General features: G+C 37.6%; 1 protein-coding gene across 5 annotated transcripts in view; it reads right to left on the reverse strand.

The window, feature by feature from the left end:
* The window catches only part of PRRG1 (proline rich and Gla domain 1), a 109,028-nt gene that overhangs the window by 37,459 nt on the left and 59,284 nt on the right, over positions 1-12,285 (reverse strand). For all 5 annotated transcript variants that reach the window (XM_025371958.1, XM_025371959.1, XM_025371960.1 and 2 more), the window contains one exon: positions 10,861-10,911. In XM_025371958.1, the coding sequence (XP_025227743.1) occupies positions 10,861-10,870 (10 nt within the window). In that variant the 5' untranslated portion in view covers positions 10,871-10,911. The remainder of the gene's footprint in view (positions 1-10,860; positions 10,912-12,285) is intronic.

Genomic DNA, 12,285 nt, shown 5'->3' on the forward strand with positions numbered 1-12,285 from the left:
GGTATTCTAATACATATTTCTGAACCAAGAGCAATGCTTTGCCCACAAGAAACAAACAAATATGGAATTATTAGTCTAATTTGGCATGATTAAGCACACAATCAGGTGGAATCACCAAAACAGGAGAATTCCAAAGACAGCTAGTTCTACTCTTACTGGTGCCTCAATTGTACCAGCAGCAATATCAGTAGTCTTGATGTTTGCGGTTGTTACAACCATAAGATTTCCTTTCTAGTTTATGGACCCTATCTATACCGATTACATTCTATCTCATATAGAAGACTATGGCAATAGCTGTGACTAATAATCACCATTTAATAGAAAATAAAGACAGGTAGATAAAACTCATAAGATGAACTATAGTTTGTAGTGCATAATTTTATGTTGTAATGATTGCTTTACAACTCATCAGTATAGACTGTAGGATAGGTATTATATGTGATAGTTGTAATCTAGACTCTAGGAGTGGATAACTGTCCTAGTAGGACACATATTACATTTAACCAAAAAGCCACATTTCAAAGGTAGCTACTACAAAAGCATTTGGCTATATTTCTCTCCAGCCCACAATAGAGCATAATGGGTTTAAGAAATGGAGTTTCATTGATGAGTTTAGTGCTACTGTTAGTAAGCACTAACATGAATTTCACAAATGACTTTTCACTGGTGAAAGAAATGTTGTTTTTATGTGAATTTGCTCCAGAAATGACAGCAGCAGTCAAGGGTTTGCCTGAACACAGTATAAAAATCTAAAGCCTCTGAAGTTTGTACTCTTAGGAATGGTGGCCAAGACTTGATTCCTAAAAGTCCTCATGTTTAGCTGATGATGTGAAGGATTCTTGATTGCTTTAATCTAACTAGATGGGTTAGCTGAATACCATTGCTAGAATGCTGTCACATATGCCTTAGATGAACTTTTTATCAAAGATATTGTGGGAGATCCTAAATGAGGAAAGAAATAGGATTTCATAGAGTTTATATAATAAGTTATATGGCAGAACTGTATCATCTCGTTGATAAATGTCTGTGTATAGCAAAATTCAGTCTAAGACTTAGTTGTAACCTGGTAGTCAAATTGTGGGAAGCCTAGACCTCACATGCCTTTAACTATTGGCAGCTACTGATATTTGCCAAAATAATGTAGTAATTGTAAAAGCCAAATTGATTTTGATTATATTCAATAAACTCTTGCTATTGATTCTACATGTACCTCAATCCCAAAAGAGGTGGTGGGCTGATGTGTAGAATTCTGGAATCTCATTTGTTTCCAAACTGGACTGTTAACCACCCATGAAATCAGCACATTTTTATTTAGTTTATTTTTTTGAGACAGAGTCTCACTCTGTCACCTAGGCTGGAGTGCAGGGGTGTGATCTCGGCTCACTGCAACCTCTGCCTCCTGGGTTCAAGCCATTCTCCTGCTTCAGCCTCCCGAGCAGCTGGGACTACTACAGGGTGCACCACCGTGCCCGGGTAATTTTTGTATTTTCAGTAGAGGCAGGGATTCGCCATGTTGGCCAGGCTGGTCTCGAACTCCTGGCCTCAAGTGATCCACTCGCCTCGGCCTCCCAAAGTGCTGGGATTACAGGTGTGAGCCACCGCATCTGGCTGTGACACATTTTTAATTAATTCATTTATATATATACGAGCTAGATGCTTTAAGAAGCCTCTGAACTCAATGCATACTGCATTGATATTGGTTGAAGTACATGAAATTACAGTTTTTGAAGGCCAAAATCATGACTTCCAGCCATTTCACATGGTTCAACCTAATACGTTGAGTGTAGGTTCATATGGTTCAACCTAAAACATAGGCCACATTGGAAACACTGGAAGAATTATATACTTCAAAACCATGAAATAGAGAGTGAATGATTTGTCACCATCAGAGAAGCACATAATAGTAGCTATTCCACTAGTTCTTCTATCACTTTCTTTCCTATCTGTTCACACATTAATACAGCCTCAAAATGTGGATGGTAATTAATGGTCATGAGTCGCAGATTTTCAGAACTGAAAGAGATCTGGTAGCTTTCCAAATTTTATTAGTCATAGGATCCTCTGCAAATCAACCTATCATGAAATAAAAACAGATAAAATATAACGTAGTAGAGTTGTTCTGTCTGAAGGAGAGGTGTTATATACCAGGGGCACTTCCTTTTCCTCCCTTCCCTCATGGTGGCCCCTCGGGGGCCCCTTTAGAAGACCTGTGGCTTCACCAAACACATTGGAAACCACTGATCCATCTTAATCCCTTCATTTTATTGACCAGAACACTACACTGAAATCTATAGGTTAAGTGACTTACCCAAAGCCACAGCTACTTGATGATAGGACTAGGACTACACCTTGGTCTCCAGAATCATACTCTGCTCTCCTTTAGACTCAACTTACTTCTATAAAAAACACCATTATAGCCGGGCGCGGTGGCTCAAGCCTGTAATCCCAGCACTTTGGGAGGCCGAGACGGGCGGATCACAAGGTCAGGACATCGAGACCATCCTGGCTAACACAGTGAAACCCCGTCTCTACTAAAATACAAAAAAAAATTAGCCGGGCGAGGTGGCAGGCGCCTGTAGTCCCAGCTACTCGGGAGGCTGAGGCAGGAGAATGGCGTGAACCCGGGAGGCGGAGCTTGCAGTGAGCTGAGATCCGGCCACTGCACTCCAGCCTGGGTGACAGAGCGAGACTCCATCTCAAAAAAAAAACAAAACAAAACAAAAAAAAAAAAACACCATTATATCGAGAGAATGAAAAGACAAACCACCCAGTGGGAGAAAACATTTGAAAAAGGTACATCTGATAAAAGATTGCTATCCAAAATGTATAAAGAACTCTTAAAACAGTAAGAAGACAAGCATATAAAAATGGGCCAAAGATCTTAACAAACACCTCACCAAAGAAGATACGTGAATGGCAAATAAACATATGAAAATATGCTCCACAGCATATGGTCATGTGTTGCTTAGTGGCAGGAAACATTATAAGAAATGCATCGTTAGGTGATTTTGTTGTTGTGCAAACATCATGGAGTGTACTTACACAAGCCTAGATGGCATAACCTACTATACACCTAAACACCTAGGCTATATGGTATAGTCTCATTGCTCCTAGGCTACAAAACTGTATGGCATGTGACTGTACTGAATACTATAAGCAACTTACTGAATACTTTGAATACTGTAAGTAACATAATGTAAGTATTTGTGTATCTAAACATATCTAAACATAGGAAAGGTACAGTAAAAATATGGTATATAATCTTATGGGACCACCTTCATATATGTAGTCTGTCATTGAAGAAAACATCATTATGCAGTTCATGGCTACATATCATCAGGGAATTGCAAGTTAAAACAAGAAGACACCACTACACACCTATTTAACTGGCCAAAATCTAGAACACTGACAACATCAAATGCTGTCAAGGACATGGAGCAATAGGAACTCTCTTTCATTGCTGGTGGGAATGTAAAATAGTACAGTCACTTTAGAAGATGGTTTCATGGTTTCTTACAAAACTAAACATACTCTTACCATATGATACAGCAATTGTACTCCTTGATATTTACCCCCAAACAGTTGAGAATTTACAAGCATCAAATCATGGAAAGACATGAAGGAATCCTAAATGCATAATACCAAGTGAAAGAAGCCAATCTGAGAAGGTTTCTTTCTCTTCAATCTGAGAAGGCAAAATTACAGAGATAATAAAAAGATCAGTGATGGCCAGGCATGGAGGGGGAGTGGGCAGGAGGCATGAATAGGTGGCGCACAGAGGATTTGTTTTTAGGGCAGTGAAACTACTGTGTATAATACTATAATGGTGGGTACATGTCATTCTTTACGCATTTACCCGAACTCATAGAATATACAACACCAAGAGTGAACCCTAATGTAAATTTTGGACTTTGGGTGATAATGACATGTCAATGTAGTTTCATTGATTGTAACAAATGTACCTCTCTGGTAAGGGAAGTTGATAATGGGAAGGGATTAAGTGACTGCTTCATGGGAATAGGATCTCTTTTGGAAGTGACGAAAATGTTTTGTAACTAGAAGGTTGCACAGCAACCTTTAGTACATTTTGTAACTATTTTCCTTACAGCACAGCAACCTTCTGGTTACAAAATGTACTAAATGCCACTGAATTATACACTTTAAAATAGTCAAGTCTATGTTATATAAATTTTGCCTCCATTTAAAGAAAATCAATAGTGCTAAAGTTGAGAAACCTTTCTAAACTTATGTGCCAAAGGTTATTTTCTTCTTTAATAAGTAAATGGCAGAGAGGATTGCATGAAACACAAAAAGCATCAAGCACTATAATGAGTTTTTTAAGTAGCCTGACTCTCAGTTCTTTTCTTTTCTAGTGAGAAAAACTTGCCAAGAAAAAATTATGGCAGTTGTCAGCCACAAGCAGATCCATGTTACTGTTATAAAATTCTGAAGATAAGGATTTATAATAAATTATTGACATCATCTAAACTAAAGAGGCCTGAATATGTCACCATAATTAAGAGACTCTCAAATCTAATACAGGCAGAAAAATGAAATAATTAATTGACTTTAAGTGGATACCTTCACTTGAACCATAAACCAGGGGAGGTCCCAAATAAAATTAGGCACTTCATTATAAGACAGTTACTTTACAAGGCTTGTCAGTTTGAAGGTTCATTCCCTATTCGACAACATAGAGCTGTACACTCAGTTAAAGTTTAGAATTGGCTTCAACTTAACAATAGTTCAGCAGTGAATCAAATAACTTACGTATTTACTGTGGTGGCTGTAAACCATTTTCCCTTCCACTAAGTCTTGACAACTAGGGGGATATGTTTGAGTTCCTTGGGATAAAGGAATCCAGCACATGCAATGACCCAGAGGAATTATGCAGCTATGTTGTAATAAGAAACAAAGACTAACTGGCAACACTACCACTGTTTTGCTATAGCACAACCATAAAAATTCATTTATGCTAAGACATTAAGGTCATGTTACTATTAAGTACAGAAAATGAAAATGGAAACTGACTTTTCATATTAAGATTTTATAGACCTACAATTTTCTTCTAAGCTAGGTAGGTAAGACCTATTTCCAAAGACTAAATACTGGAAGAGGAAAAACAGAAAAAAAAAATGCTAAGTTATCTTCATATTTTATTTCGGATTATCCTCCACAAATAAGACCTGCCTGATTGTAATCATTAAGCTATTCCAGATATTGTTTTGTATATAACAAAGCAAAATTATTTTGAAAATTCATGGCTAAGTATTATTCCTATTTTGTGGAAGATGTGTACAAGCAGCTAGCTCATGGTTTGCTATTATCAAGACAACATGACGAACTTCTCCCAGAAGCTCTGTTTTTAAGGTAGATAGTGAAAATAGCCATTAATAACTTCATATGAGGCTAGCAGATACCACAAATTGCTTCCACAGCACTTAGAAGATTCAGTAATAGAAATGTGTGCTAAGATAGAAAAAAATTCAGATGGAAAGTAGCTATATCTTTAAAACACAAATTCTACCGAAACACTGTAAAAAAACAATAATCACAAAATTTTTAAAGCAAGAAAACTGAAAAATATTCATTGTAGATAAAGAGAAGACTTACTGGGAGTACTGGGCCTTTTACCGTTTTATCATGAATATACCAGTTGGTCAGAGGAGAAATGAAAAGGTAAAATATAGTTTCAATTACCATCTGAAGATGATTAAAGATAAATACCCTAGAACAGTCATCTGGTATCCATTGGGGATTGGTTCCAAGATTTCCACGGATACCAAAATGCTCAAGTCCCTTATATAAAATGGCACAGTAGTTGCATATAACCTATGCATATCCTTCTGTACACTGTAAATCATCTCTGGATTACTTATAAAACCTAATACAGTGTAAATGTTATGAAAATAGTTGTTATACCGTATTGTTTTATTTGCATTTTATTGTTGTATTCTTATTTTTTTGTTTTTTTTCTCAAATAACTTCAATCCACGGTTGGTTGAATCTATAAATGTGGAACTCACAGATATGGAGGCCTGATTATATTATAATATTTTGTGAGCCTATATATACACATTTGTAAAATCCTCACATTCTCTTTGTAAAAATGTTCTCTACTAGAATTTTACATATAGTTTTATTTATATATGCTGTTCATTTTTGAACCAGTATCTCATCTTGTCATCTCATGCTATTCTGGTGTTCCATGATGCATTATATTCCTTGTGTCAACAAAAACCACAAAGATAAAAACTCATCAGTCAAACGGGTGAGTTTCACATAGGCCAGGTAAGCAGCAAAAGACCCTTTACTTTAGGCACCTTCCCTTGTGGACTGTGTAGCATAAACTTCTGAACTGAATTGTTTTGTTACCTACTATGGTCACTGCCAATCAATATGGCTGCCTTTTGAATTACCGCAGACATGGACCACTGCTGCTCAGAGGATTTTCATCTTTGAGGCATTCCACCATCTGATACACATGTATTTTAGCTGTTACCCTAAATGTTGATGAACAATGAGCCATTTCCCTTTGCCTTTCTGTCCAGTCCCTCATGATATGTGAACACTGCAGATATTAAAAAAATAATTTCTTCTATACCTCTCACAGCAACAGATAGCTCTTAAGTTTTTAATTGACTTACACACTATTGATGATTAAGATATTCAGAATATGGTTTATTGGAAGAAAAAAACTGGATGTGACATAAGAAGACCTAGATTCGCATTTTGGCTCTCCATTAGTAGTCTGTGGATTATAGATAAGACTTTTTCTTATGAGCCTCAGTTTTATAACACATAAAATGAGGATAATAATTCCTATTTACATCATAGGGTTGTCTTGCAACTCAAGATAATGTAGAGGGAGTATCTGTGAGTTATAAAGTGCTCTACAGAAATGTGTTAATATCAGAATAATTACAGATTCTTAAGAGTCCCAAAGACTAAGCCCTGTTTAAGAATTCATACATAGTAAATGGGATTTCAGTGTCACACACAATGGACACTGGTAGTAGTAGGCTAATAAAAAATTAAATATACAAGGCTGTTCTCATCTTCCCCACCTCAAGATTTAAATTTTGTTTATAATCCTTCGTGTCACATAAACGAATGATTCTTCTAACACATATGTACAAATAACTTCTTCATCTAGTATCAAAGAATGCTAAAAGAAATTCACCTCAGTTTTAATTTCTCACCTAAACTGTACAGTTATCCAACCGTGTTTTTTGTTTTCATGCATCCTTAATTTATGTAACGAGGCTAGTGCCATATCTTTGCAATATTTTTCCTCTGTGTCCCTCTGCATGATACATTGGGCTACGTTTGTGAGAATCTTTGCCAAATGCAGGGAAAATTTCATTGTACAGTGCCAGAAAAGAGAAAAATGAGCATACAGTAGCATCTTTTTCTCCCCAGTAACAGTGTCAGCAATTAACAAATGTAATCAGGCAAACTAAGCAAAGCTTAGAGAGTAAAGGATAGTCTCTTTGAGATTCAGGATATTACAAATGCTTTCAAAGTGGTCAACACAGTGAAAATGCTATCACAAGCTTCTGTATTTGTAAAAGCAGCATTCTTTGAAGCACTTCCCTTATCTCATCACCAGCTTGGAAACATGCCTATCTTTGCAGATTACATTACCATGCCCTGTTCTTTAGCAAGAACTACAGTTGACTCTTGAACAACACATATTTGAACTGCACAGGCTAATTTATACGCAAATTTTCTGCAGTCTCTGCCACTCCTAAGACATTAAGACCAATTCCTCTTCTTCCTCCACTGATTCCATGTGAAGATGACAAAAATGAAGACCTTTATGATGATCTACTTCCACTTAATAGTAAATACATTTTCTCTTCCTTATGATTTTCTTAATATTTTCTATTCTCTAGTGTATTTTATTATAAGAATACTGTATGTAATACACACAGCATATAAAGTATGTGTTAATTGTTTATGTTATTGGTAAGGCTTTCAGTCAACAGTAGGCTAGTAGTAGTTAAGTTTTGGAGGCATCAAAAATTATACATGAATTTTTGATTAAGCAACAGAGTCAGCATTCCTAGCCCCCACATTGTTCAAAGGTCAACTATATACTAATTGCCTGACCATTTGAACAAAAAGTTGCTGAGACACCTTCTAAACTAAGAACCTAATAGTCCCTTTGCTAGTGACCTGATGAGCAGTCTAAAAATGAATAGAGGAAATGAGAAAGAATGGGTTTCCTTGTCTCAGTGCAGCTCTCTCCTCTATATGGCTATGGCAGTATCCAACAACCACAGCATTCTCCAAATCCACTTGAAGCTTTTGGGATTGGGTGAGGACCAAACATGATGTGCTAATGTTATAGGAGTTACTAAGAAATTATTTTAGGCAGATAGATAGGAAAAGGGGTCCTTGGGAAGTTTTTCTTTCTTTTAAAGCAGCTCCAGAAATGTTTCTTGTCTAGCAGGAAAGCCCAGGCTCTTAAGAGTTGGGCCAGCAAGCTTTGATATGCAAATGCAGGCCATTGGAAACTGGGTCCACACAAACATGGCCATTCCCACCATCTTCTTCCCCTTGCCCCAACATGTTCCTGGCAACATGGCCGTCCCCACATATCCCCACGTGTGTAGAACATCACAGCGCCCTACATTTGCACATTAAAAAGCTAGGGTGGGAGGGCCAGTTTTCTCACAGGCTATGTGAATGACATACCTGGTCAAACCACTCCCCTGAGCCCTATGCAAATCAGACACTGCCTCCTCCAGTCTCCTCATATAACTGGCTGTTTTCCACCACACTCCAGGTTTCCTCTCTCAGCTGGGAGCCCCTCTCCCTCTGTCTCTGTAGGCGGGAGCTTCTTCCTTCTTTGTTGCCTATTAAACTCTCCACTACTTAAAACCACTCCACGTGTGTCTGTGTCGTTTTATCTAACTCGGCGTGAGACTAAGGACCCTGGAGTTCCCCCAGCCATTGGAGCTGTATCACTACTCTGGAAGCTTCCACTGACAGCTGATTTGCGGGCAGGCCGTGGCACAGATTAGTCCCAGAATTCTGAATAGTGTTTAAAAATTTTATTTAGTTTTAAAAATTCCAAACCATCAGAGATTGCCATCTTTTGTGAAGATTTGGAAAGAACCAGAATAGCTAGGCCTAATCAATTTCCAAGGGAAGCTCTGGAGAAAACAGGAACAAAAGCTGATTCAGCAAGATTCAAGAAGATATTTTCCGTGATTGATCCATAATCCTTGGAGCTTCCTACCAGGGCCCATACAAGGGTGGGGCAAGCAAAATGCAACAGAAGGAGGAACTCTCAGTTGCTTATATGACTCAAGTCCCAGTCATGCTGCCTACAGAAGCATCTGGTCAAATAACTTCATTTTTACCCATTAAAAAAACAATGAAGATATAGTTAGTCAGTAAGGACAGTAATGGGCAGATACCACTGCTGTATTCCATTACACTTTAGAACTCTCAAAACACTTTTACATGTATTATCACATTATGCCAACCACAACTTTCTGAGGCTAGAAGTGCAGAATGTATTAATCCCACGTCAGGGATGAACAAACAAGTTTAGGGAGTTTCTAGGATTTGATCAAGGTAGTAGAGGTGGAGCTTGAATTCAGGTCTTTTGTATCCAGTATTCTTCTCACTATACACACCAAATCTTCCTCTGAGGTCCTTCATAGCATTCTAATTTTATGATTGTGAAAATTAATAAAATTTAAAAGCTGTTGGAACCCCCCAAAACACTTTAAGCCTTGGGAGAGATGTGACTGTGGTTTCAGTCACATAACATATTTTGCAATTCTGCTTCTTAGGTTATAGTTTAACACTCTTCCTCATTGCTGTTGTTTTGTAAATGAATAGCAAAGACCAGAGGCCAGACCTCCCCCTTTCAGTCACTGATCTTTGCTACTCTTCCTTTATTATCCTGTACCTAACTCAGACCAGATGGTGCCCCAAACAGAGACCCCATGACAATCACATCTTCATTGTGGAATGTTAAATATACCTTTCCTGAAAGAAAAGGACCACCTGGATCAATCAGGTCATTGTAACTATGCAGTAAGCCTTACATAGAAAGATGTTAAAATTCTGTTAAAATATCCTAAACTTTGTCTATTCAAGTGATCCCCAAACTTCTACAATTGGAAACAGTGATTTCCATTCTTTGGAATCAGTGCTTTCCAGATGAGTCCATCCTCAACCTTTGCACTCGAATAAACTCTTTAAACTAGATTCTGACCCTTTTGATTATTTTAGGTTGCCATGATATACATTAATTAGAATTATTTATGAAGTCCCTCTTGTGGCTGCTTAATATTAACAAGGAAATGAACTTAAATTTATCTGTTGTCCACTGCCCATAAGCAGCCTTATGAGAAGGCAAAAATAAACAAAAGGAATTCATCTAATGGTTCGTAATGCTGGGCTTTAAAAAAAAAAAAAAAAATTACAGATCAGCCTCACAGATGATTATTTTTACTACTTTCATTGGCTGCATAGTAGACTCTTTATTTTATGTTACTAGCATGAAAACAGAAAACAGAAAAAAGTTGTAAAGAAGCTGGGTTTGGGGAAGATCTATATATAGAGTATATCTATATATACACTATATATTATAGTATATATATCTATATATATACACTAATACATATATACACACTATATATTAGTATATATATATAATATATATGTGGTTGATGGTCTTTCTCTGCAAAGCCCTGCTTCAGACAAAAACTTTTTAACACTAACAAGAAATACAATTTAGGTGTCCACAAATATACTATGAGTTAGAAATTTAATTTCCTGACTATAATAGCTACAGAGACAGTCTAAATTACTTAAAAGGGAAGAGAAACTTACCCCTCCCCATGTTTTCTTGTGGTTTCTGGCAGGTCCCTGGATGACGATTCCCTGTACAAAACAGAGCACATACACACAGTCAGATTGACAGAGGCTGAGTGGTTACATCAGATAAGCTCCAGTACAGCTGATGTGGTCAATGTGAGCATTTCATTTCAGTACATTCCAATCTTTCTCCCTTACATAAATGTTTTCTCCCTCACAAACAGATAATCTAACCTCAGAGGACAGAAGCACAATATTCTGGAAGCAGGGGCTCTATATCAACTAACTATGACCTTCTTTATCTGGTACTAGTTTCTGTCCGTGCCAAGTAACAATCCCCAAATTGGTCACACACTTATCTCTTCAGAAAACAGCAATATCAACACAAATGGCAGACAAAAATCCCAAAAGGCCCAAAGTTAATAACCAGGCCAGCAAGTTACTAGCTCTCCTGTCTCTGGCTTCCCTTCAATATCATTCTGTGACAAATTCAATAGCCTTTATAGCGTAACATTTTCCCAAATGGTGTAAAACAACAGCATCCCTAATCAAATTAGCCCTGAGGCAAAGCAGCCCACAGAGTTATTTCCAATAAACAGTATGAATCAATGACCATAAACTACTGACAACAGAAATTTTGGAGAAACAAAAAACATACACTGCAATTACAGAGAAAGGGTATACACAGGGGAACAGAAATTGTTTCCAAAAGATGGAAAAAAAACCCCTCATACATACACAGAAACCAATTCATATCATAATGCTTCATATTCTCACAGGGTTCAATCATAGAGCTATCATGCATTTATTATTCACTTATCATGTTCCCAATATGAAACTAAGCACCTGAAAGGTAAAGCTATAAGAGATAAACTATCAGTCCATTAAGGAATCTATAACCTACTTGAAGTTAAGCAGAGACCATTGAGGAATAAATATTAGACTGAGACCTGATAACCAACTGTGTGACACCTGATCAATCATTTTCTATCATAAATTCTTTGCAAAAGGAGGAGGCTCAACTATATGAGTTTTCCCAAATTATTCTCCACAGTGTCAGGCCTCTGAGCCCAAGCCAAGCCATTGCATCCCCTGTGACTTGCACATATACACCCAGATGGCCTGAAGTAACTGAAGAATCACAAAAGAAGTGAAAAGGCCCTGCCCCGCCTTAACTGATGACATTCAACCACAAAAGAAGTGAAAATGGCCTGTTCCTGCCCTTAAGTGATGACATTACCTTGTGAAAGTCCTTTTCCTGGCTCATCCTGGCTCAAAAAGCTCCCCCACTGAGCACCTTGTGACCCCCACTCCTGCCCGCCAGAGAACCCCCCTTTGACTGTAATTTTCCTTTACCTACCCAAATCCTATAAAACGGCCCCACCCTTATCTCCCTTCCCTGACTCTCTTTTCCGACTCAGCCCACCTGCACCCAGGTGA

The sequence above is a fragment of the Theropithecus gelada genome, chromosome X (genome assembly GCF_003255815.1).
Source record: "Theropithecus gelada isolate Dixy chromosome X, Tgel_1.0, whole genome shotgun sequence".
NCBI lineage: Eukaryota > Metazoa > Chordata > Mammalia > Primates > Cercopithecidae > Theropithecus > Theropithecus gelada.